The sequence below is a fragment of the Eleutherodactylus coqui genome, chromosome 13 (genome assembly GCF_035609145.1).
Source record: "Eleutherodactylus coqui strain aEleCoq1 chromosome 13, aEleCoq1.hap1, whole genome shotgun sequence".
Lineage (NCBI taxonomy): Eukaryota > Metazoa > Chordata > Amphibia > Anura > Eleutherodactylidae > Eleutherodactylus > Eleutherodactylus coqui.
Window position 1 is genome coordinate 19,999,054 of NC_089849.1, and position 22,953 is coordinate 20,022,006.

At 45.1% G+C, this 22,953-nt stretch overlaps 1 protein-coding gene across 1 annotated transcript in view; it reads left to right on the forward strand.

Moving 5' to 3' along the window:
- The window catches only part of SYCP2 (synaptonemal complex protein 2), a 100,700-nt gene that overhangs the window by 71,989 nt on the left and 5,758 nt on the right, over nt 1-22,953 (forward strand). Inside the window, exons 17-20 of the mRNA XM_066585853.1 lie at nt 3,571-3,665; nt 3,740-3,839; nt 4,097-4,155; nt 9,293-9,371. Coding sequence (XP_066441950.1) covers nt 3,571-3,665; nt 3,740-3,839; nt 4,097-4,155; nt 9,293-9,371 — 333 coding nt within the window. The remainder of the gene's footprint in view (nt 1-3,570; nt 3,666-3,739; nt 3,840-4,096; nt 4,156-9,292; nt 9,372-22,953) is intronic.

Sequence of the window (22,953 nt, forward strand, 5' to 3'; positions counted from 1 at the left end):
GGCGCCTTGCTTCACTCATTAGGAGAGCTTTAAACTAGAACAATATGGGAAGTGAAAAATATACAGCTAATTAATACTATTGAGAACCTAGCTATTAGAAGTGGAAAGAAAGAACAAAGACAAACAATTCAGATGGAAAGTAGAAGAGCAAGAGACACCGATTACAAACAAATCTTTTTATACGAATGCACAGAGCATGGGAAACAAACAAGGAGAAATTGAGCTAACACAGGAAGAGAAATATGATGTCATAGGCATCATGGAAACTTGGTGGTATGATACACATACCGTATATACCGGCGTATAAGACGACTTTTGAACCCCGAAAAATCGGGTCTGAAGTCGGGGGTCGTCTTATGCGCCGGTAATACGAAAAAAAAAAAAGTGTAAAAAAAAAAAATTTCATTACTCACCTCCCCCGGCGTTCTGTCGCGCTCCGGCAGGATGTCGCTCGCTCCTCGTCCCCGGCGCAGCATTGCTTTCTGAATGCGGGGCTTGAAATCCCCGCTTCCAGAAAGCTAGTACACACGCCGGCAGCCATGACAGCATTGAATGGCTGTGATTGGCTGAAGGCGCACGTGTTAGCAATCACACCCATTCAATGATGTCATTGAATAGTGTGATTGGCTGAAGCCACGTGTGTTTTAGCCAATCACACTATTCAATGATGTCATGGCTGCCGGCGTGTGTATTAGCTTTCTGGAAGCGGGGATTTCAAGCCCCGCATTCAGAAAGCAATGCTGCGCCGGGGACGAGGAGCGAGCGACATCCTGCCAGAGCGCGACAGAACGCCGGGGGAGGTGAGTAATGAATTTTTTTTTTTCTCCACTGTATACCGGCGTATAAGGTGACAGTTGGGGGGTCGTCTTATACGCCCCGTCGCCTTATACGCCGGTATATACGGTAATTGGTTGGATTTCCTAAATACAGATTTCAATGAATTTAGAAAGAGGGTAGGAAGAATTCAATGGCTGGATGTTCTTAAGGACTGAAATGTCCAAGAAGGTTGGGAAATATTGCAAAATGAGATTCTCAAAGCACAATTATTAACAATCCCTAAAAGAAGGTAGAATGGGAAGCATTTAAAGAGACCAGGATGGATGAACACAGAATTTGCACACATGTTAAAAATGAAGAAAAATATGTTTATTAAATGGAAAGATGGAGGAATATCTAAAGAAGAATATAATGCGGTCTGCAGAAACTGCAGGGCAAGTGTCAGAAAAGCTAAAGCTAATAATGAATTGAGGCTTGCAACAGAGGCCAAAAGCAATAAATAAGGATTTGGGGGATATGTCAAAAGCAAAAGAAAAGTTAAAGATACTATTGGATGCTTACAAGATGAAAATGGGGAATTGGTTAAGAATGATCGGAAAGCCGAACTTTTAAATTCATATTTTGTATCTGTTTTCTCTCAGAAAGTAGATGGAACATCAACTGATCTTCCCTGTGCTATCGGGGGAATAAAAGAATGCTGGCTATCTGTAAGCAGAGAGATGGTGAGGGAACACTTAGCTAACTTAAATGAATTCAAGTCTTAAGGTCCAGATGAATTACATCCTAGGATACTAAAGGAAGCAGTGGAGGTAATTGCTAAACCACTTGCCATAATCTCTGACAATTCCTGGAGAACAGGAGAAGTCCCAGAAGATTGGAAAAAGGGCAAATGTCCCTATCTTCAAAAAAGGGACGAAGGTGGATCCAGGAAACTACAGGCCTGTGAGCCTGACTTCTATACTGGGAAAGATCTTTGAACAAATTATTATACAGCAAGTATGCAAATACTTCGATGAAAATGGAGTAATAAACCAGAGACGGCATGGGTTTGTAGCAAACAAGTCATGCCAGACGAATCAAATTTCCTTCTATGACAGTATCACCGACTGGGTTGATCAGGGAAATGCGGTGGATTATAGTTTATCTTGACCTTAGTAAAGCATTTGACGTAGTATCTCATACTTATTGAAAAAATGACCAAACATGGGATTGACGAGGCAACTGTTAGGTGGATTCACAACTGGCTGAGTGATCATACTCAGAGTGGTCATAAATGGCTGCATATCCAAGTGGTAGAATGTACCAAGTGTGGTACCGCAAGGCTCTGTCCTAGGCCCAGTGTTGTTCAACATTTTTATAAATGATATGGAGGAGGGAATTGATGGGAAACTGATCAAATTTGCTAACAACACAAAGCTAAGAAGGATAGCTAACACTAGGGAAGAGAGAGAGAGAGTATTCAAAAAGATCTAGAAAAGCTTGCACAGTGGGCGGCGACTAACAGAATGGTATTTACCAAGGAGAAATGCAAAGTCCTACATCTGGGCAAGAAAAATAAAGAAAGCACATACAGAATGGGAGGAATTGGGCTAAGCAGCAGCACATGTGAAAAAGACTTGGGTATACTAATAGATCATAGACTGAACATAAGTCAACAATGTGATGCAGCAGCCAAGAAGGCAAACACAATTCTGGGATGTATTAAGAGAAGCATAGAGTCTAGATCACGTGAGGTCATTATCTCCATGTACTCTTCCTTGGTTAGACCTCACCTGGAATACTGTGTCCAGTTCTGGGCACCCACTTTAAAAAAGACAGAGACAAACTGGAGCAAGTTCAGAGAAGAGTTACCAAGATGGTGAGCAGTCTGCAAATCATGTCCTATGAGGAACAGTTAAAGGCTCTGAGAATGTTTAGCTTGCAAAAAAATAAGTCTGAGAGGAGACGTAATAGCGGTCTACAAATATCTGAGGGATTTTCACACCGCAGAGGGATGAGCCCTATTCTCATCTGCACAAGGAAAGACTAGAAGCAATGGGATGAAACTGAAAAGGAGGAGACACAGATTAGATATTTAGAAAAAAACTTTCTGACAGTGAGGGTGATTAATGAGTGGAACAGGTTACCACGAGAGGTGGTGAGTTCTCCTTTAATGGAAGTGTTCAAACAAAGGCTGGACAAATATCTGGGGTGATTTAGTGAATCCTGCAGTGAGAAGGGGGTCGGACCCGATGACCCTGGAGGTCCCTTTCAACTCTACCATTCTTTGACCTACCGTAATAACTATAAATATATCAGGGGACAATACAGAGATCTCTCCTATCATCTATACCCAGGACTGTAACAAGGGGGCGCTCTAATAACTATGTATAGATATATCCGGGGACAATACAGAGATCTCTCCCATCATCTATTTATACTCAGGACTGCAATAAGGGCGCACCCTCTGCATCTAGAGGAAAGAAGGTTTCTACACCAATATAGAAGAGGGTAAGCCGTGAGACTATTGAACTCTCTGCCTGACGACGGGGTGATGGTGAGCTCACTAAAAAGAGTGTAAGAGGGGCCTGTAGTGTAATATTACTAATTACTTCAGAAGAGTCAGTGATCCAGCGATTATTCCAATTACCAGATTGGAATTCGGAAGGAACTTTTTCCCCTAAATGCGGAAAATTAGCTTCTACCTCATTGGAGGCTTTTTTTCTTCCTCTGGATCAACATTGGGGGATACTAGGCTGAACTGGATAGATGCATGTCTTTTTTCTGCCTTACATACTATGTTAATTGTTTCAGAATCGCTCGAAAAAAATGGATTATTTTACGAAGCAGTCTCTCAAGTCAGCGCAGAAACACTTCACCTCTGTAGATGTTCAAGTCCAAGAATGCAGGTCAGTACTGGGGACTTTCCTTCTAGCTGCTTCTCAGGAGTTAATAATCTCTAAATCTTTTCTCTGTGATTTAGAATAATGCATCTGGAGAAATTCCACCAGACTCTGCTGGAAGAGATAGAGAGTTTTGAAAAAGATTCCCAAGCCTTAAAGCAGATGGAAAAAGAGTTTGCAGTAAGTATGGCTGAAATGCGCTTCCCCATCCATGAACTTTAAAGAGTATTCATTTCCATTTTTGTGCTTACAAGAGGGAATCTAAGATTACAGAAAGCCATTGAGATGTGAACATGGCTATCAAGTAGAAAAACAAATCCATCTCTTTGACAAATGTGGATGAGGGGGCGATGAAAGTGACAGTGTACTTAGTGGAGAAATAACGTGAGACCTCAGATTATTATCAGCAGCTTCTTGTCCTTCATTTGTGCTTTTAGAATTTCTGGAGCCAGCAGAAACAAGTCTTCAACCTCTATCGTAAGAATGAACAGAAAAGGTAAGTCAGCAGCCAACCCTGCCTTGTCCGCCTGTCTTAGGATGTGATACATGTGAACACATAGCATAAATGCTGCAGATCCGCTGCAAAATCCACAGAATTTCCGCATCAAAAACGGTGTCAAAATCTGCACGACTAGTGCAAATGTTGACTCGGGATTCTGCTATGGATCTGCAGCTAATTTAAGCCTTTCATCATCAACTAGGACTTTACAAGATCCAGTAAAGACACTTACCACATCACCACTCACCGCCTGCACCAAGAGTGCCTCTTACTGTCTGCAATAAGAACTGCTACTGAGCACCGCCGCTTCCACTGGTCAAGGGATGCAGTAGTGGGCTGTCTGGGAAAAGATGGTCATGCTCAGTAGCGGTTTCGGGAGCAGGTGATTTGTTAAGTGTGTATACTGAAAACCTAGCTGTAGCCGAAAGGCCGAAATCTGTTGTGCATCTGCAGTTAAATTTGAGTCAAATGGTGCAGATTTTGATGTGAAAATACTACAGATCCGCAGCATTTCTGCTATATGTGAACACATCTTAAGTAGTTATTATTAGCATTCTATTAAGATGTTATTGGTGCACGTATGCCGTAGTAATCACCCCACTAACTTTTCATCTTTTGGGTCCTTCTACGTGTGGATGAATACAAAATTAAAGGGAACGAAGTAATAGGGCTGCTAGGGAATGTGACAGGGAGCCCTGTAATGTGTTTTCCCTGGTTCCTACCGTGTTCCCCTCTGAAGATCATGCACAGTAATTAAAATCAGACTTTTCACCGTGCCTCGAAGCTCGCTTTGTCATAAAAGTCTATGGGAGAGTGCTCACGTGCGACACTGTCCAGAGTCAGATTTTTTGTGCTGTGCAAAATGTTCAGGGCACTTTTACTTGGACCAGTGTTTCATGCTCCAATCTAAGCAAAGTGTGTGAAAACCTCTTAATACATTTGTTGCATCTTTCATTGCGCCACAAGAATGCCTATGTCACCTATAAGCTGGAGTTCTGTGATAGTTATAATTTTACACCAGTTTCTGGCATAAATGATTGTAAATGAACTGGGCACAGCCATCCAACCTAATGCTAGGCCCAGCCAACGTTTTGGAAAGTGTCTAGGTCTGTCATAAAACTCCAAAAAGTCACAATTTTGTTACATGTGCCAAAATTGTGACTTGTGTGTGCCAGAAAACTGGTGTACATAAAAATAATAACTAGTCCCTATAGAGTTGTGGAGCAGCTCAGTGAAAGGCACTTGTGGAAGAAAGCTCACCTTCAGGGTGACTTCACACTGGCGAGGGAATCGCCTGATTTCCCACCACTGCGAGGCTGCGAGAAATCACAAAATAATGAAGCCAATGGCTCCACGCACATTTGCGATGTTTTAACGCTTGTGATGCAGCGTTAAAACAAAATTGCAGCATGTCCATTCTTTTTGCGATCTCGCCAATTGTTACCAATGGAGCCGGCGGCAGCAGCACCAGCCCCATTAAAATCAGTGGGTGGGGATCACGATCGCAGGGGACTCTTCGCGATGAGGATTTTCGTGGTGGGGGGATGTGGGGGTTGAAATATAAGCCCCCCCCTGAAAATCATCAATAACTGTAGAAGAAAATAAATAAAAAGAAGAATACATCACCTTAGTAGCGCTGTCATCTCTGGCGCGTCTTCTTGCAGATCCCGGCACTCTTCTGCTTCTCTTCTGGCCAGAGATTGAAAATCCTCGCCTCCTGAAAGCACTGCCTCTGATTGGCTGAACGCTGTGACCAATCAGAGGCAGGCTCAGCTGTCATTCAGTGACGGCTGGGCGCTGCTTCTGATTGGTCACAGCGCTCAGCCAATAACTGGGTCATTGAATGACGGCTGAGTGCTGCCTCTGATTGGTCAAAGCACTCAGCCAATCAGAGGCAGCGCTTCAGGAAGCAGGAATATTTCATGGCCCCCCTCCCCGAAATTCCTCAACGCGGAGCGTTCCCTAAGCGAGCAACTCCCATAGAGTGGGCCTGTTGCTGCTGCCGCCGGCCCCTTAGGAAGCAATGGGAGAAGATCACTTTCTCCTGCCGCGGCTGTGACAGCCACAGCAGGAGATTCCTTCAGCCCTGCAGGGATGGGAGGCTGTTTCCCTGCGGAAATGCCTCGCATCCAGGGCTTCAGATGGATTGCGACAGCGATAATGAGGCGATATTGAGGTATGTGTGAACACTGCTCTCCTGCCCCTACATACTGTACAGCTGGCAGCAGTTATGCATCTGCAAAGCTGCTGATAGACTCCCTTTAGGGACCTTTCACATGGGACAGAATATTCCACAACAGCATTGCATAATATGCCATCCGTAAATTCTGCACCCAAATCCACGCTGCTAACTGGGTTTTGATGCGCAGCAGCCAGAAGCATTCTGCTATTTTCAATTCTGCAACAACGTTTGGGGCTGAATATTCTGCAGTGCTATTGTGGAATATTCCATCCCGTGTGAAAGGTCCTCATGGGACCTTTGATACGTGCTGAATATTTCTGCAAGACACATCTAAAGGGCTCCATCATATGACCGTGTTTTTGCGCGCAAAAAATCCCACTTGCAATATGCGGAAAATAGAACCCATTGTTTTAAGCAGTTTTTGCGGGCATAAAATAATAGGACCTGTTTTTTTTTTTGTGCATATCGCACCAAAGAGCCCCATGGAGTTCTACGGGAGGTGCGGAAATACCTGCACATCGGCACCTTGTTTAGCTTAGTAGCCATTTAAATTGGGGTGGGGGTAATTCCCCCACTCATCTGAACTTGTAGTGCCTGCACAAATACGCACAATGTTGTGTGCAGGCACATGCACAAAGTATCCTTGTTCACTGTGCAAAAAGTTGCACAGGAGCGAGCATATTTTGCAATTTTTTGAAAATTCTGCACAAAGTCCACATGTATGCATTTGGGTTATAGCGCTGAAATGTTTAGAGGCCAATTAAGTTGCATAATTAGGTGTATTGTGAAATATTCTGCTTGTGTGAAAGGTGCCGTAAGTGCTGCAAGGATCCGTGGGGCTGAGTACTTTAAGGTCTCATGTCCACGGGGAAAAGAAGAATTAAAATCCGCAGCTGATTTTAACTCTTCACCCGCACGTGGATCCGCACCCCATAGGGATGCATTGACCACCCGCGGGTAGATAAATACCTGCAGATGGTCAATAAAAGGGAATTTAAAAAAATATGGAGCATGAAAAAATTGGACATGCTCCATTTTTGTGCGGGTCTCCCGCGGGGACGGCTCCTGCAGGCTTCTATGGAAGCCATCCGGATCCGCGGGAGACCTAAAATAAGAATAAACTTACCCGCAGCGGACCGGGCAGATCTTCTCTTCTTCGGCCGGCGGCGTGCCACGCGCATGCGCCAGGCACATCCGCCGGCCGAAGAAAGAAGATCCGGCCACGAAGAAGAGAAGACCTGCCCGGTCCGCTGCGGGTAAGTTTATTCTTATTTTCAGCCCTCATGTTTGCGGGGCAGGAGGGACTCGCTACGGATTCTCCATGTACGGATTCTCCATGGAGAATCCGTAGCGGGCCTGATTTTCCCCGTGGACAAGAGGCCTATGGGAGATCTTTGCATCTATGGCCATCTGTAAAATATCATGCATGTTCGTACATTTTCATCATTGGGATTTTCGATGCAATTAGAAAAAAAACCTTGTCGCTTTCTTCGAGAAATGCCATACTTGTTAGGCCTTCTGCACATGGGCGGGTCAGACCCCCACATGTAAGATTCCCGCAGCGGAGTTCGACCCGGTGCCAGGCCGGTGACCCCAGCTTACCTGTCCGGCGGCTTCTGCATACGCTGCGGATGTGCTGACCGACACTCTGTCACGCATGCGCAGTAGCCGCCGCCACAGGGGGGTGACGTGTATCCCGCGATACTACCGCAGTGCTCACTGCGGAAGTGCCGCGGGACAAACTGCTTCCATTGACTTCAATGGAAGCCGGCCGTGCATATCACGCACAAAATCTCAGCATGCTGTGATTTATTCTCCGCGAGCAGTAAATTGCAATCGATTTCCACTCGTGGAGATGAAATGGCGTTTTGCCAGTGAATACTATGGGCTGTATTTGCTGCGGAGTCCGGAGGCGGACACCCACCGTGGACTTCGCAATGCAAATACGTCCGTGTGCAGGAGGCCTTAGTGAGTTGTGTCTTGAATTGAAGTGAGAGAGAAAAAACAAACCGTCAGAAAAAAGAGATCCGCGCTCACAGGTAAAGTGCACTGAGGACAAATTCACGTGTAGACAGTGGTGAAATGAAACACTTACTTGGAAGGAGGGGGGTATGATGTACAAATGCCCCCTCCTCAGAGTGTCCACCACAAGGTATAGAGCTGAGCTCCAAGTAGCAAGATGATTCTCCAGTTGTTGAAATCAAATAAAACTTTTAATACGGCAACGCGTTTCGGTGCAGAATAAGGCACCTTTCTCAAGCCATTAACATGATGGAGAATCATCTTGCTACTTGGAGCTCAGCTCTATACCTTGTGGTGGACACTCTGAGGAGGGGGCATTTGTACATCATACCCCCCTCCTTCCAAGTAAGTGTTTCATTTCACCACTGTCTACACGTGAATTTGTCCTCAGTGCACTTTACCTGTGAGCGCGGATCTCTTTTTTCTGACGGTTTGTTTTTTCTCTCTTTCTTTATTATATCTGGGGGAGTTCTTCTAGACCCCCCAGCTTGTATCTGCAGCTCTCCTTTATATTGAAGGATTGGAGCACTGAGGAAAAGACACTTTGTGACCGCATCCACACAGCGTATTTTGTGTGGATTGGATCCACCTGTGGCGCTCTCCACTTTTTTCCACTTGAATTGAAGTGAGAGAGTGTGAGCTACAATACCATATACAACTCTGGGCAGGCCGCTGCTGTGTTTAGAAGAAGGGGTTATCATTTCCTAATTGGGGACAAACCCTCAGATTTTTTATTTACATACAGTTGAGTTTACACTTGTTAAAACCATTGCATCCCCCGAGCATGTGGTGGGTGAACCCTAAATCCTTCTTCCTGTCACACTTAGATATTGGTGGCAGTATTTGCATTTTCTAACCGTTTTTCTGCCTGTATGTGCCTAAACTTAAGGATTTTCATCTGCCAAAGTTTCTGTTTCCATCTAATTTTAGGATTAACTGTCTGAAGGCTTCCTTTGAGATGAATGTTTCTCACAACACAGACTACATGGAAAAGATTTTCAACTCTGAAGTAAGTGAAATTGTTAGGGTGTGTTTACATGTAGTAGATGCTCTGCGGATTTTTTGCAGCAGAAAATCTGCATCAAATGGTGCAGATTTTGGTGCTGACCTCATCCCACATTTGAAGGAGTGAAATGCATAGCTCAAATCCACAGAATGAATATAAACACTGCAGATTTAACCCCTTAGTGATAGCCAATGCACCTTTTCTCATGCGTTGCATTGGGGGGGACAGCCTAGGACAGTGATGGCGAACTTTTTAGAGACCGAGTGCCCAAACTGCAACCCAAAAACCCATTTATTTATAGCAAAGGGCCATATGATTATAAAAAGGACAGGGCCACTTTAAATAATCGCCGTGTGTTTTTTTTTTCCTAGCTGGAGCACTGGAGTATCATTGGTGCGGATTTAGATGGGAAATCAGTTGCGTACCTACAGCTGATTTCATTCTATGCGGCGCTCCCCTCACCTCCTCCGAAGGCTTCCTGCTGTCAGCGCACCTTGGCTTCTGGTTCTCAGCAGCTTGTAGTGGCATCACCTGACCAGGCCACTGTACATGACCAAGCCGCTGGGACCAGAAGCCGTGCAGCGCTGACTGCGGAAAGCGTATGGAGGAGGTCAGGGGAAGCGCCGCATAGAATGAAATCAGCTGCGGATATGCGGTTGATTTCTAGTCAAAATCCACACCAATGGTATGGATTTTCACTCTTTTTTTTAATGCGGAATTGTTGCGGTATTTGTTGCGGGCATGTCGACATACCCCAAGTCAGCTAGAGGTATGCTGCCACGCACAGAGTGGCCTCAGTAGTAATAATGTCCCTTATATTGGCCTCAGTAATAATAGTGTCCCCCACAGTGGCCTCAGTAGTAATGGTGTCCCCCAGAGTTACCTCAGTAACAATAGTGACCCCCACAGAGGCCCTTAGTAGTAATAATGTCCCTTATATTGGCCTCAGTAATAATAGTGTCCCCCACAGAGGCCCTCAGTAGTAATGGTGTCCCCCAGAGTTACCTCAGTAACAATATTCACTCCCACAGAGGCCCTCAGTAGTAATAATGTCCCTTATATTGGCCTCTGTAGTAACAGTGTCCCCCACAGCGGCCTCAGTAACAATAGTGATCCCCACAGTGGCCTCAGTAACAATAGTGTCCCCCACAGTGGCCCTCAGTAGTAATAATGTCCCTTATATTAGCCTCAGTTGTAATAGTGTCCCCCACAGTGGGCCTCAGTATTATTATTAACCCAGCAGTAGGTTCAGTAATAATAACCCCCTCAGTAGTAATATTAACCCCCTCAGTAGCCGCAGTAATGATATTAACTCCACAGTAGCCCCAGTAATAATTTTAACCCCTTCAGTGTCGATACTAACCCCCTCAGTATCAATATTAATCCCACAGTAGCCCCAGTAGTAATAACCCCCTCAGCAGAAATATTAACCCCCTCAGTAGCCCCAGTAATATTAAACCCCTCAGTAGTCCCAGTAGTAATATTAACCCCCTCTGTAGCAATGTTAGCCCCACAGTAGCCCCGGTAGTAATAGCCAGTTCCCTTTCCTTACTCATACATTTACCTCCGTCTTGAGGTCAGCCTCGTCACTTCTCTTCTTTTCGGTGCTGCTGGAGCACATATTGACAGCGGTGTGTGCGCCCGCAATGCTTCCTTCCTTCTCCCCTCCTGCGGAACTAAGGAGGAGAGGTGAGGGGAGAAGGATCCCCGGTGCACACACTGATGTCTGCGTGATTACCGGCCGAGGAGCCGCCATTGGCACGCTTGTCAGCAGAGAAGGCACTGCGTGCCCTCCCTGGCACGCCTGCCATAGGCTCGCCACCACCGGCTGATGGCCATGGGTATAGCTACTGCCACTAGGAGGCGGACATTTAGCAGAAAAAGTGTTAGCTCCTCCTACCAGCTATGCCCGTTCTGCACACACCAAGCTAGCCAATTTTTAGCTTGGAGCCAGAGGGTGAGCCTTCTCATTGTCTCTCTCCCCCCTCTGCTACAAATCCCGCCCTTAGATCCTGTTTGTTTTCTATCTACACAAACACATTGCTTTCTGCTGCTGCTTGGATTAGCTCCTTGTTCCACTCCAAGTACGTCATGAACATAGCAGCTCCACTTTCACACCTGACCAGGACCGGGTAAGCACTTCCTGGCGTTAATCTCCCCTGCTGCTTCTGCAGCATCCTTAGCAGGCACATATAACAGCGCTCAACTATTAGTGTGCAGTACTTGACACTAGCCTGACTCCAGGGCTGATGGACCCAGACAGGGTTCAGCCAGAGCCACACATAGTGCTTGCGTATGCTGTAGTACCAAATTGCTTTGTGGACAGTCTGAGCCGTTATGCCCCAACTGTCTCCCTCGGGTGGTATCAACAAACAATCAGGACAACGCTCCACAGCAAATCCAGGATCGTGTCTTCACAATAAAGAATAGATGAAGGGACTTACCCTTCTGGGGACTCCCGCTACCACCTCCACTTCCCGATGAGCATATATCAAACACAAAGCGGTGCTTTTGGTCATCCTCCTTATCCTGGGAGAACAGGAGAGCTGCTAGGATATTGTAATGCCTACCACCAAAGTGTAGGCATAGAGTAAAGATCCAGGATAAAAATGATAAAAACTTAATCCAGCGCTCAGGTAGGGGACAGATGGAAAAATCTTGGACCGGAATATTGATGAGAAAGTTTATTACAGCAACGCGTTTCTTCGCGCTCAGAATCCTGCTTGATAAAGTCACCTGAGCGCGATGATTTTGCAACGCATGACCCTCCACGTGGTAGATCTCGAAGATGGGCTAGGCCTCCTTGCTCAAGACATCCTTCCAGCATGAGTTTCCCCCCCCCCCCCCAGTTATTACGGGGAAGTGTTCGGAGCTCTCGTCTAGAGACAATGGTCACGGCAAGAGTGAACTTTCTGACTCTCAATCAGACTCTGATCTGGATAAGAAACAGGTCTCCTAGTTTTATTCTGTAGGCTATGGGATAACCTGACAATGATGGTAAAAGAGACCCTTCAGGTGAAGGATCAGCCTCATCCACGGAAACTATTTCTTTTAGGCACCTGAAACCTTCCCCAAAAGTCGCCCTTCCGCATACAAAATTCAAAGACGTTTTAGCCAGGGAATAGAACCTCCACGACAAATGCTTTACCAAGCCTAAGCGTTTGGATGTCATGTATCCCTTTGCAGAGGATTTGGTGAAGAAGTAGTCCTCTTCACCAGTAGTGGATCCTCCAGTGTCATTCTTGTCCAGACACGCTATCTTGCCTATGGCTGATGCTTCACCCTTTAAACGTGCATGAGACAAAAAGCTAAACTCCATTGCCAAGGCTTCCTTTGAGGCTGTGAATTCGGTGCTCCAGCCTGTGTTTGCTTCTACATGGATCAGTAGAATGGGCTAAGCAACTACTCCAGGGCATTCTTTCTGGCTGAATGATGAACTAGCCGACATTGTCCAGAAGATCGGCCAGATGAGGAAGTTTCTCTACAAAATCTCTTTAGATACAGCCAAACTCTAAGCTCATGGCTCAGCTGCTTCGGTCACCTCATTGTGCATACTATGGCTCAAATCTTAGGCTGCATATGCCATCTCTAATCGGTCATTAACTCGCCTTTCCTTTGTCAGCTCGTATCTTTTTGGCCCCAGACTCGATGAGATTATTTCTGAGGCCACTGGGGGAAAGACTTCACATCTTCTATAACATAAAGCCAGTCATGCAAGATCTGTACAGAAGAAATAACATCCGTTTTGTTTCTTTCGTCGCTTCAGCCCCAGCTGCTTGGATAACAAGAAATGCTTGCAGGACCAAAAATTGCAAGCCCTCTTTTAAACCATGACCTACCTGGTATCCCTGACCCCAAGTCCACTTCCATTAAATCTTCTGCATGAAGGGCCAATCCATCCTGTGTGTGGGGGAGGACTTGCCCTGTTCAGGAAGACCAGGCTCACTCACGTCTCTGACACCTGAGTTCGTGAGGTGATCTCTTCAGGCTACGCCAGATCATCCCCCAGATCGTTGCTTTACATCCAGAATCCCAATGTGTCCTTCACAGGCCACCGCTTTGTATCAGGCAATACAGACTCTGTCCTCTCAGAGAGTAATAGTTCCTGTTGCTCCCACAGAACGCTTTACGGGCTTTTACTCCAAACTGTTTGCAATGCCGAAAAAGGATGGCACTGTTAGTCCCCTTCTGGACCTCAAGAAGTTGAACTGCTTTGTCAAGGTCCGTCACTTAAGCATAGAGTTGTTGAAGTCAGTCATAGTGTCCATGAAACAGGGGGAGTTTCTGTCTTCCATAGACATTAAGGACGCTTACCTTCATGTCCCTATATGTCGAATGCACCAACAATTCCTACACTTTGCCATCCACTCGAATCATTACCAGTTCCGGCTCTCCCATTCGGGTTGGCCACTGCCCCCCTATTTTCACAAAGGCTCTGGCATCTGTGGCAGCCCTCCTCCGCCCCAAGGGGCCATTTTGGTGAAAGCTGCGACTCGGTTTGACAATCTGTACAGTCTCCATGTCACTTTGGGCACTTTGTCCCGGTTCAGATGGATTCAACCACCCTAAGTCCTACCACTCACCATCTCAACGTCTGGTCTTTCTGGGTCTGTCATTCGACATGACCCGGTTCTGCTCCAACCCCTTCAGTTAAAAGTGCGCTCACTGTAGACCCAATCTCCAGTGACCTTTATTTGCGACTATGAGAGTACTAGGACTGATAGTCTGATCCTTGGAGGTCATCCCATTCAGGCGGTTTTAAGCACGGCATCTTCAGTGGGCAATTCTCTCCAAACTGGGATAAATCAGAGTACTCTCTTGATCAGAAGATCTGACTACCACAACAGATTCAACGTGATCTTCTCTGATGTCTGGACTCCCCACAGATCATTCTGGGCAATTCCCTTCTGATGGCGCATTGGCAGGTTCTCACAACGGACACCAGTGTGCACTGCTGAGGGGTTCGCTGCAGAAATTAACAGTGCAGGGATTTAGACAGTACAGGAGTCCACCCTTCCGATAAACGTCTTAGAACTTCGGGCCATTCTTCTGTCACTGCAGTACTTTGCGTCCCAGGTAACGGGCCTCCCCTTTCAGGTCTTTAGTGGTGGAGGCCTATCGCGCCAAGATCAGGGAGCCTCTCTTCTGTGTTACTGCACACTATACTCGGGCAGTGGGTGCCTCTCGGGCGGTGCACAACGGCGCCTTTACTCTGCAGGTGTGTAAGGCCACTATGTGGGCTTCTCTGCACACCTTTCGTAAATTCTATCGGGTACACACTTTTGCATCCACTGATGCCTTTCTTGGTTGAAGGGTCTTGTAGATAGCCATACACTTTCCACCCTTCAGGGACTGCTGTGGAACGTCCCATGGTCCTAGTCTGTGACCTCTGATGCAGCGGACAAAAAAAATAAGATTTTCTTAACGTACATTAAATCCCTTTCTCGTCTTGTTCATTGGGGGACACAGCAGCCACTCAAAGTGCTGTTAAACGTTGTTCACCTTCTTACCATGTTCACATACTGGCGGGAACGTTCTCCCGGTAGTTGCGCATGGTGAACTGTTACATTGTTTAAGGTTTATGGTTTTCTCTTTAACTGTTGTTTATCTTGTTTTTATCCTACTTGCTGATCCTACTTCTTGCATATAAACTGGATAGCTTGATGCAGGAGATGGGGTTTAGCTGGTAGGAGGAGCTAACACGTTTTTTGCTTTGTGTCCGCCTCCTAGTGACAGTAGCTATACCCCGATGGTCCTAGGCTGTGTCCCCAATGAATGAGAAAGAGATTTTACCGTAATTGCAAAAATCTGATTTTTACTGACCTCACTAATGGGCTTTAAACTTGCACATTCATTTTTTAAAGCAGTGGCTTGGCTGACTACTGACAGCCAGGCTCCTACTCGAACTGCCAGGAGAGGAAAAACTTCAGAAGCTGTCATTTTAACCCCTTACATGCCATAGTCAATACCTCAGCATTGTTTAGGGGAAAGGGACTCCTGTCAGCCATCTGCATCTCGCAGTGTGATTGCAAAGTACCACTGCGTTCCCATGGCTGACAGAGTCTTATACTGCTGACATAGGCACAGTAGAATGCACTACATAAGTAATGCAGTGTATTATCTTAGCAATCAAACCATCGCATCTTCAAGTCCCCCATAAGGGACTAAAAATAGCATCAAAAAAGTTCAATAAAGTTTAATTTTTTTTAAACTTGTTTTTTTAAAATATAAACATACAGCAGCAGCACACCATTCATGACAAATGAGATATACAAAGGAAGTGTTCGACATTTTTATAACCAGTTCAGTCTATAAAAAAGGGGGTTAAACAAGCTAACGGCTAACAAAATAGTAAAAAGACAATTCGTCCTTTTCGCAGCCCACAGAGTAGTCCAATCATAGAAAAGAAAAACAACACAGGAGACCATGGGCATAGCAATTAGGGGAATGCCTCCTCAATACTGACAGAAGAGAAGAAAATAATCATGGGAATATTGAGTAAAAATGGAGTTGCACCACAAGCCCCATACTTTGTCAGATTTGTCGGGACAATGGTGGTCTTAATAAACTATATAGATGAATAGGACACTAAAGTTAACCAGTTTCAGCCACATGAATGGGGGGGGGGGTATTTTTTCAATCCATCCACCATAAAGCAATAGTTTTCTAGCTGAAAATAATGCTTCCCTTAGGAATATCTGTACGTGGTGCTGTCGGGTTTCATCTTCAAGAACTCTGCATAAACAAACTTCAGGGCAAAAGGGTATGGGGATATTTAAAATCTCAGAGAGGAAACCCGTGCCCTCTCTCCAAAACTCTTGAATAACTGCGCTTGCCCAAATCACATTCCAGAAATCAGAATAAACCCATGGACATCTGATACAATTGGCTGACGTTCCTCTACCCGTTTGCAGTAACCTCATGTGGGTGAGGTAGCACTGATATATAATGTGTAACTGTATCCTTTTGTTGCTTACAGCTGGAGAAACGAATAAAGCCGATTCCAACATCTTTTGAAATCAGTTGTCTGTTAATGTTGGTATCAGTGTTTTCCTTCTCAGTGGCGCGGGAGGTTTCGCATAGGATATTTGGGCAGTTATCAGTTGGGAATATAAGGTGGAAATGAGGCTTTGGGGACCCTGGGAGCATAATGTGTCGCCTATTAAAAGGTAATGTGATATACAGGGCCTGGAATTTGGGAATTGGCCATTTAATGCATGACAAATTTGCAGGTATATGAAAAATTGGCCCCAATGTAAATTGTATTTAGTTTGTAACTGGTCAAAAGAGGCTAAAGTGTTGAGTATATAGTAGTCGCCCAAGACCATTATAACAAAACGCTCTCACATATGGGCATCTTGTGGGGAGTATAATTCAGGAAGGCTGAAGTTACCCTGAAGAGTCATTTCAATTACTGTCAGTAAATTTACAAATTCACTTAGATTTTATCCAGACTTGGGAGGCCAGTGTTTTTACAGGAAGCAGCCTACCAGATATATTCAAAGGAGCCTCCAAAATGGGCTAAAGGTTAGGGATGATCAAGAAGTGTGCATCTGTGCCTCTGATTTGGGAGAGGATTATCTCTAAGCCAACAGCTGAGGTGAATGAGCTGACTACCAACATAATATACAATACAGGTCTGGGAGCTCGGCTCCTGGTGCCTGTTTTAGTCGCGGAAGAGTTGAGTCATAATTTTGGGCGAGAGCTTCTCCAAATAAAAGAGATCATAAGGGACTCCAGTAACCATGGGACTGGCACTGCAATACGATATAAAAGATAAAGACACTTGGGTAGCTCTATCATTTTAATTAAGTTTATATGACCAGCAACTGAAAGTGGTAATGAGCCCCATATCTTAAATTTAGACTTGGAAGTGGTCTAGTAAGGGATATGCATTGAGATCTAGGGAGCACCTATAGTCATTGGAAATATAGATTCCTAAGTACTTGAACGTATTGATTTGGAGAACACAAAGGGAATTAATAGGGCATAGCAAATCTGAAGAAAGGGGCCCGAGGGCTGATTTTATCCAATTAATATGAAGGCCGGAGAAGCTACCAAATGTATTTATATGATCAATTGCGTGAGGTGGAGAGATTGTAGGACTTGATAAGAATAACAGGTCGTCAGCATATTATACTCTACTGTCCTCCCGGTATCCTATAGTTATACAAGCATATAATGGGCTTTCACACAGCAGAATAGTCAGTGGTTCAATACCAAGTGCAAACAGTAGAGGTGACGAGGGACACCCCTGCCTTGTGCCTCTATGCAGTGGAAAGTAAGGGGAACAAGAACTATTACCTGAAACTGCTGCCATTGGAGATTTGTTAAGTAAAGAGACCCATTTAATAAAAGTGTTGTGCAAAACATGGAGGAAAAAGGGCTATTTAATGGAGTCAAATGCCTTTGTAGTATCAAGAGAAGCCAAAGGCCAATCTGAGCAATAATCTAGACCCTCCTAAGATTCTCACGAGTGGACTTCCTGGGCATGAACCTGGTTTGGTCAGGGTGTATTAGATCTAATATTTAGGTGGTTTGTACAACATTTTAGTTACGAGCTTAAAGTGTAAAGTGTATATATAATAGTGAACTTGGCCTATAGGAGCTGGAATCAAGGGGGCTCTCTTCCAGTTTTATGATAAAGCATAATGGTGGCTTCATAAAAGAATGCAGGCAAATATCCCTCACATTAAGCAACATCGTAAGTAGGAGGTTAGGAAGCAATATATCCTCATTCTTTGCATATACCTCTACCGTTATGCAATTCTGGGTAGGCGATTTGCCTTTAACCTTGTCAGAGAGGGCCTGTAAGTTCCACCAAGGAAAAAGGAGCGTCTATGAAAGTCTTTCCTTTCTGCCACTTAAGTCCGCTTAGAAAACAAAGCAAGTAAATTAGTTGGCTCTTGTTGAGAGTGACTAAATCTAGTGTTAGGAACAGCGAGTGCGGACCCACTGTGCCAACTAACCGGTTTGGCTTTGGGCTAATCCTAAGGGCATTATCCTGAAAGTAGCCCAGTGTTCACCCTTCAACCCCTGTACAGGGATCTGGACTTCTCTGCGGGAAACAGAGCAGGCAGCTACCTCCTGGAGTAATCCCAGTGTAGTTGGCAGCTGACCCACGGGAGTCAGAGACACCAGTGCAGTGCACCGCAAAACAGTCTGAACTGCAACCAAAATTCGGTCCAATGTCGGGGCAGGCAGATTACAAACGTAATCTAAGTAGTATTCCCAAAATCAGGGCAGATACAGGAGTCAGAAGCAAAAGACCTTTACAAGGTGACTAAGACAAACCAATACCGATAATCAGACAGGAAGGGGGATCCCTAGCTCAGCTAAATAGAAGAGTAATAGCCTATTACCCTGCAGCTGGGCAGAGAGCATTGGAAAGTATTAACTCCTATAGTGCTGATGGGAAGTACACAGCTGCGAGCCCACTCAGGATCAGAGCCTCGCCTGCATCTGCCTGGAAAGGCAAGAGGGCGGCAGACACAGGTAGCCGGCCTAGCATCCAATAGCATATAAATCATGGTAAAACTGCTGAAACTGCCCTCTACTTGAGTCCCCATTAGAAAAAACCTCATTGATGTTATACAGAAGACTACTGAGGATGCGGAGTTCTGATGAACCAGATGGGCTAGTAAACTGCTGGACTGATTGCCAAGCTCATACCGTATTATCTCTGCTTAGCAAAAAAAATGGATCTATGTGCTTTTTCCTGTAGTAATAGGAGATATTCGCTCCCTGCTGTAATCACAAAGTTTTCTTGTCGGACCTATTTGCAATACTGGCTGGTTCTAATCTCGAGAAACGGGAAGTCGTGTCTTCCTCACATCGGTAAGAATATCGTTTAACAAATGAGATGGAAGACTTCAGGCAACCCCAGAGGAAGGCCTTTAAGGCTTCCCAAAACAAAATAGGATTGGTAGCAGGGTCGTTTGTTTCTAAGAACACAGTAAGTTGGTCAGGAATTCGGTCATTCGAAGCAAATAGACTAAGCCAAGAGGAATGCACTCTCTAACCATTTCTAACAGCTTGATTAACAGACATGCAGAATTCCGCCAGAAGAGGACGATAGTCAGACTGGAAAGGTATTCAACATGGACAACCGCAATACAGGCCCAAGCATTTCCAAAAAGAATTGCTACCAGCAGAGTGACAGGATAATACACAAACTATGGGTTAAGTTCCCCATGTATCCTGCCAACCGTATTCCTGGAGGAATAGTGTTTGTACAGTAGGGTGTGATGTAATGGGGGGTGTTTGCGTATTGTGGAAATTATTTAGTGGAACATTTAAAAGTAGGTTAAAAATCACCGACACATAATAGTAGTGTTAGGGAACTGATTGGAAATTTGCACCGTCAAGGATGTCTGTGAAGGTAGGTAGATGTCACGGCTCGAACCCACAACCTGTTTGTGTTCCAGTCGGCAGCTCTCTGCGCTAGGCTATCCAGGACTTGGACAGTTCCCTTGCTGAAACCTAGCCTTGTTCTGTATTTCTCAGTTACCTAGTTCCTGCCTCCTGTTCCTGATTGCGCTTACTATATAAGCCTAGCTCTGACACTCCTTCAGTGCGTGATTATTGTGTTCCACCACCTTGATCAAGCTCCTCTTCCTCCGGCTCCTCTACAAGCACACCAATACCTACTGCTGCTGACCTTTGGCTTCCATTGTCTACGCTTCCATCTCATCTTATTTGTACTGCATATCGATACCTCCTGCTGCTGACCTTTGGCTTCCATAGACTACCCTTCTATCTCACCCCATTTGTACTGCATACCATGACTTCCCAATAACGACTCCCGGCTATTCTGACTACTCTCCAGTGACCGGCTCGGCTACTACACCTGCGGCTCCAATCCAGCACCATTCAGCGCAACAGTAGATACCTAAAATGATGTATGCAAGTGAGTCCATCTAGGTGTGCATGAACACAAGTCATCTCTCTGAATCTCCAAGAACCCATCTAAGACACTAATGACCAAGAATAGAAATTCCTCTAGAGTAGGTGGAATGGTTTCTGTAGTAATAATGTCATGTCGGGTATCAAATGGTTCTCTTGGAGTCACACTATATGGGGATTGCGGCATCTAATGGGTGAAAAAATCATGGATTTCCCATGCCTTGAACATTCCATGAGGACAGAGTAAAACTAGCCATGAGGAATATAGGGGACTTGCATAAACAGGATGGAGCATTGATAGAAAGAAAAGCATTGTAATACCTGTGGAGAGGTAACAGAACTCCTTGCCGGATATAAACACAGAAGTGCACAATGGTCCTGTTGTGATAAAATCTACAAAAACCATCTATAACTGTGTAACCACATCAAACAAACTGGAACCATCATTTCACTATGGACACCAAAATAACTAAAGCAATGCACCAACAGTCGGTGCTCGGATCTAATTAGTACAGGGGTAGAATGTGCCCCGAGAGATGTTGTTGTAATTGGGCACAATCTAGTAGGGGCTACGCCCTGTGAGAGATTGAAGGTCCCCAAGAGCTACGGTTAGAAAGTATCGGAGGGTTCATAGCAAAAACCCATGACAAGATTACCACACAACCTACAACAAAACAATACCTCAACACAGGAGAGCCGAACGTTACGCAGGAAGGCCTTTATTACTGTCATATTGAAGTAGAAAGTAAAAAGTTCTAGTCTTTTGAAGTGCAGCCCAAAAATCCGGGAATATGGAAATTGCAACATCATTAAACTTAAGTTCTTTTTTGCTTACGGCCGCCTGCTGTGCAGCATCTCTGTCTTTGCTACTAAGTAAGCGGGTCCACATCAGTCTTGGTGGGGCACCTGGAAGTGGCGGACACACTGGGACTCTGTGAGGTCTTAAATGGCGAATGCAGCAGAGAATAAGGCATCGGGTAGACAGTCCTTTAGCCACTTTTCCATAAGTTAACAGGCGTTTTGACCCTCAGAGCGCTCCAGCAGAATAATTATGTGAAGGTTATTCCTACGTAACCTGTTTTCTAGGTCGTCTGTCTGCTGAATCCATAAATTCGCAGATTTCTCTAATTATGTCACCTTAACAGGAATAGGTGCTGTGGTGTGTTCCAGTTGACAGATGCCGCCCTCTGCCTCACCAACACGAGCATGTAGATTGCGCATTTCTTGCCGCAAGATTCTGACGTCAATTTTAACTTCCTCTATTTTACCAGTTAATAATGTTGTGCTTAATTGGATGGCTTCCAGCAATTGCGCAGTGACCTGTTGCAGTGTAGGTACTGGTTCTAAGGGAGGAGGTAGGATCAGGAACCAGCGATGATTGTATAGAGGTTCCAGGGGATCTGCAAGCATTGTTGTTGGGTGGCTTGCCTGCAAACTCTTTCAATCGGTCAGATATTGATGGGAGAGGGTTATGACTCATTTTGGATGGCTTGTGGTTCCCCAGCTTGTGGCTGGGAAAAAATAATGCAGAGTACGAAATCTGCAACTGGATTAAGGCGGAGTAAGCAGAACAATCAGGTTAGCCGAAGAATGGGCAGACTCCCATAAGCAGAGGGTGTCTAGTTAGCACAGTCCAGAGTTAGGGCGCCCACCCACTGGCGTTTGCGTTTTCCGCGGGAAAAAAACGCAGCGTTTTCGCCGCGTTTTCCGTGATTTTTCCGTGCGTTTTTCGCGGCTTTTTCGTGGCTTTTCCGTTAATTTCCATTGACATTCATGGGTGCATTAGGAGAAAAATAAGGACACATATGCAACTGACAGTTCCTATGTTAAAAACGCAAACGCAACGCAAAAAAAACGCCAGTGGACAGGAACACATGTTATCTCTATGCCTGTGCAGGAAAAACGCAAAACGCAGGTAAAAAAACGCCAGTGGGTGGGCGCCCTTATGGTAGTAAGTTCAGTAGCTACGTACAAACATCAGATGTGGGCTTCACCAGAAGTAATTATCGCAGGGCAGATAGAACTGGTGCAAACTTACTGTCTCTTTAAGGTTCTAAACTGCAGTATTTGTCCACAGGAATAAAGTTGAATTTAAAATAAAAAATTCCAGTTTTAAAAGAAAAAAAACAATAATGACCCAGACAATGGAAATCTTTTGTTGTATATCGCATATAGTGAAGACCGTAAACATAATTTTAAAAGGGAACGCCGAAATTGCTATTTTTTTCTTGTACGCCTCCCAAAAAAGATAATAAAAAGCAATCCTAAAGTCACATGTGCCTAAAAATGGTACCAATTAAACCTGCAACTCTTCCTGCAAAAAAAACAAGACCCCACAGAACTTAATTGCTGGAAAAATAAAAATGTTCTCAGGCCTTAGTCAGACGGGCGTTTTTTCGCGCGATTTGCGGATCGCATGACGGATGCGCATCCGCAAATCGCGTGACCGGTGCGCGCAAGTCACCCGCAAATCGCCCGAAAATCTGCTCCTAGCCGCGTTTCATTAGAAACGGTCCGGAGCTGTCCAGCGCATTGCATTCAATGGAGACGGCAATACAGCCGTCTCCATTGAAAGCAATGCGCTGCGGGCGAGCCCGGGATGAATTGTCGGGAAGGGGTTAAATATATAAGCCCTTCCCTGCAATTCATCCTAAAATGTGTTAAAATAAAAAAAAATTGT